This window comes from Acanthisitta chloris, unplaced genomic scaffold, assembly GCF_000695815.1.
Source record: "Acanthisitta chloris isolate BGI_N310 unplaced genomic scaffold, ASM69581v1 scaffold25483, whole genome shotgun sequence".
Taxonomy (NCBI): Eukaryota; Metazoa; Chordata; class Aves; order Passeriformes; family Acanthisittidae; genus Acanthisitta; species Acanthisitta chloris.
Genome location: NW_008664624.1, coordinates 1,885 through 4,537, shown reverse-complemented (window position 1 = coordinate 4,537; position 2,653 = coordinate 1,885). Strand labels below are relative to the sequence as shown.

Sequence of the window (2,653 nt, the reverse complement as noted above, 5' to 3'; positions counted from 1 at the left end):
GAGGAGGTTCAGGTTGGACATCAGGAGGAATTTCTTCACAGAAATTGTTGTTAAACATTGGAATGGACTGCCCAGGAAGTGGTGGAGTCATCATCCCTGGAGGTGTTCGAGAAACGACTGGACATGGCACTCAGTGCTGTGGTCTAGTTGACAACATGATGATTGGACAAAGGTTGGACTCAATGATCTTGAAGGTCTTTTCCAACCTAAATGTTTCTGTGAACATGCCACATGTGAGCCGCTAGTTACTAGTATATCCTCTTTTTTTCAACTGACACTCATGTCTCTGTCTTTGTTTTTCCAGATACAGAATACTAGGTTTGCAACTTGGAAAAATCCCACCATGGCTTCCAGCACAGCAAACCCTGCTAACCATTTGCCATACTTCTTTGGTAATATCACACGTGAAGATGCTGAGGAGTATCTGATGCAAGGAGGAGTGAGTGATGGACTATACCTGCTCCGCCAAAGCCGGAATTACCTGGGGGGCTTTGCCTTATCCTTGGCCCATGGAAGAAAAGTTCATCACTATACAATTGAGAGGGAGCTGAGTGGCTCATATGCTATTGCAGGGGGCAAGTCTGCTGAACTCATTAACTACCACTCAGAGGAAACGGATGGCCTTATCTGTCTACTGAGAAAACCTTTCAACCGACCACCAGGTGTCGAACCCAAAACAGGACCCTTTGAAGATTTGAAAGAGAATCTCATCAGAGAGTATGTCAAACAAACTTGGAATTTGCAGGTAAAGCCAGACTGTTCTTCTCGTATAGCAGCCTTTAAGCTAGGCAAAAAAGAGATTAATGTGTTTGTTTCCAGCTCTTGCTGCTGCTAGGTAGGATTTTTTCATAATGGAATCATTGGGACTGTTATGCCGGCATTGGGGAAATTTGCCTTGGTGTCTTCAACATAGACATGGTATAACAATGCAAAGCATTTTCAGTTTATTTCAGTACATTGCCATAGGATATGTAACATGAAGGTATGTTTGAAATCTCAGAGTGATATTAAGTTTATTTAGCTATGTCTCATTACCATAAAAATATGGCTTAATTTTCAGTTTAAATACTGTTATATTAAGGGCTTCATTTACTGGTAAATTTTTCCTCTTTTTCTCAGAGGTAAAGGAAGAACCCCAGTTTTGTGATGTTTAGATTACCATATGTTAGTTTCTGGTTTAATATCTTTATAGAAACCAGACCTTTTCTTCACATGCAACAAATACGTGCAAATTTTGGATGTTCCAAAACCAATCCCAAAAGCAGTTCCAGAAGACTGAGTCTACCTGTTCTGTTTTTATTGCAAAAGATAGTTTGATTGTGCCACTGTGTTTTCACAACTCCCTAGGGCCATGCTCTTGAACAAGCCATCATTAGTCAGAAGCCTCAGTTGGAGAAGCTGATTGCCACTACAGCCCATGAGAAGATGCCATGGTTCCATGGAAGGATCTCTCGGGAGGAGTCAGAGCACCGTATCCTCGTTGGGTCAAGAAACAATGGAAAATTTCTGTGAGTGCATTCTGTGGCATTGCTGTTTGCCTCCAGTGGTAACACATGGTTCCGTTGAATAAATCTCAAATGAGAGTATGCCCTAAAAGGTGACTTATTCACAGTGAGATTGCCCAGTCCAGCATGATACACATGAGACGATGCTTCCTGCACTAAGCAAGTGCCTCAATTAACTAAAGATGGGAAACTATAGCAAAAGCATGGGACACTGGCAGGAGAGTCCACTGGGGCCAGCTGGAATCAGTCATGACCAGACCAGGGCAGCCCCTGGCTTCTGCAACCCCACTGCCAAAGCCTGACCACCTGCAGCCAGTATGTTCACTTACTCAACTGGTACAATTACAGGCAAACTGCCTGTGTTAGAAACTGTTGGGATTTGTATCTGCCAGGGCGAGTGGTGGTGTTTTGTTCTGTATTTAAGCAACAGAAGGAATTACTGTTACCTTGGCAGCACCATTTTGTGTTTGCTGCTTACCATCTAAGCTTACCTGGGCTGATGATCTTTCCTTTTCTGAGCACAAATATGCCATGTAGGATACTGAGTGACAGTCATTATTTTGTGAGGACTACAGCCAGTCAAAGTTTTCTATCAAAAAACGTTTTTCTTTTGGAAAATAATGATTTGAAAAACATCAGTGTTTTCACAGAGCCATCTTTTGTCATTCCCTCCCCCTGCCCAGAAAGTATTTATATAATGATAGAAAATGAAGCTTAAAAGACATGGTCAAGTAAGGATCAGTTAGAGGTGTATAAGGCCTGAGAGAAACTTCATCACCTAGCTTTGTAGTCTTCTTTAGCATTCAACCATCTTCAACTTTTTTAGAGCCGGTTCAAAGTGAAATCCTAGGAGCAAGTGTAGGATGGATAAGCTTTTTCAGTACTAGCTCTTTCTCTTCACTGATTTGTCATAATTGTGCCACCCTAATTGCTAATACAGATGGAACTCTGACATGTTTCCATGTTTCAGTCTCAGTTGACAGAATCCAGTAACTCCTCTAAATCTTTATTTCCAGTACTGTTAATTCCTGCGAGGTCTTACCAATGAATACTTTGAGTGTAGTGACATCTCATTTCTTGAAATCTCTTTTCTTCCCTCAGTCCTTGATTTTTTTTTTACTTCACAGCCACTTTCTCCCAAGTTGCCA

At 41.6% G+C, this 2,653-nt stretch overlaps 1 protein-coding gene across 1 annotated transcript; it reads left to right on the top strand.

Moving 5' to 3' along the window:
• Positions 1-343: 343 nt before the first annotated feature.
• Positions 344-1,508, top strand: LOC103799151 (tyrosine-protein kinase SYK-like; the record flags this gene model as incomplete). Its single annotated transcript, XM_009071451.1, has 2 exons — positions 344-745; positions 1,348-1,508. Coding segments are annotated over exons 1-2 (563 nt in total), but the record flags the coding sequence as incomplete, so codon positions are not given.
• Between the last annotated feature and the right edge of the window lie 1,145 nt (positions 1,509-2,653).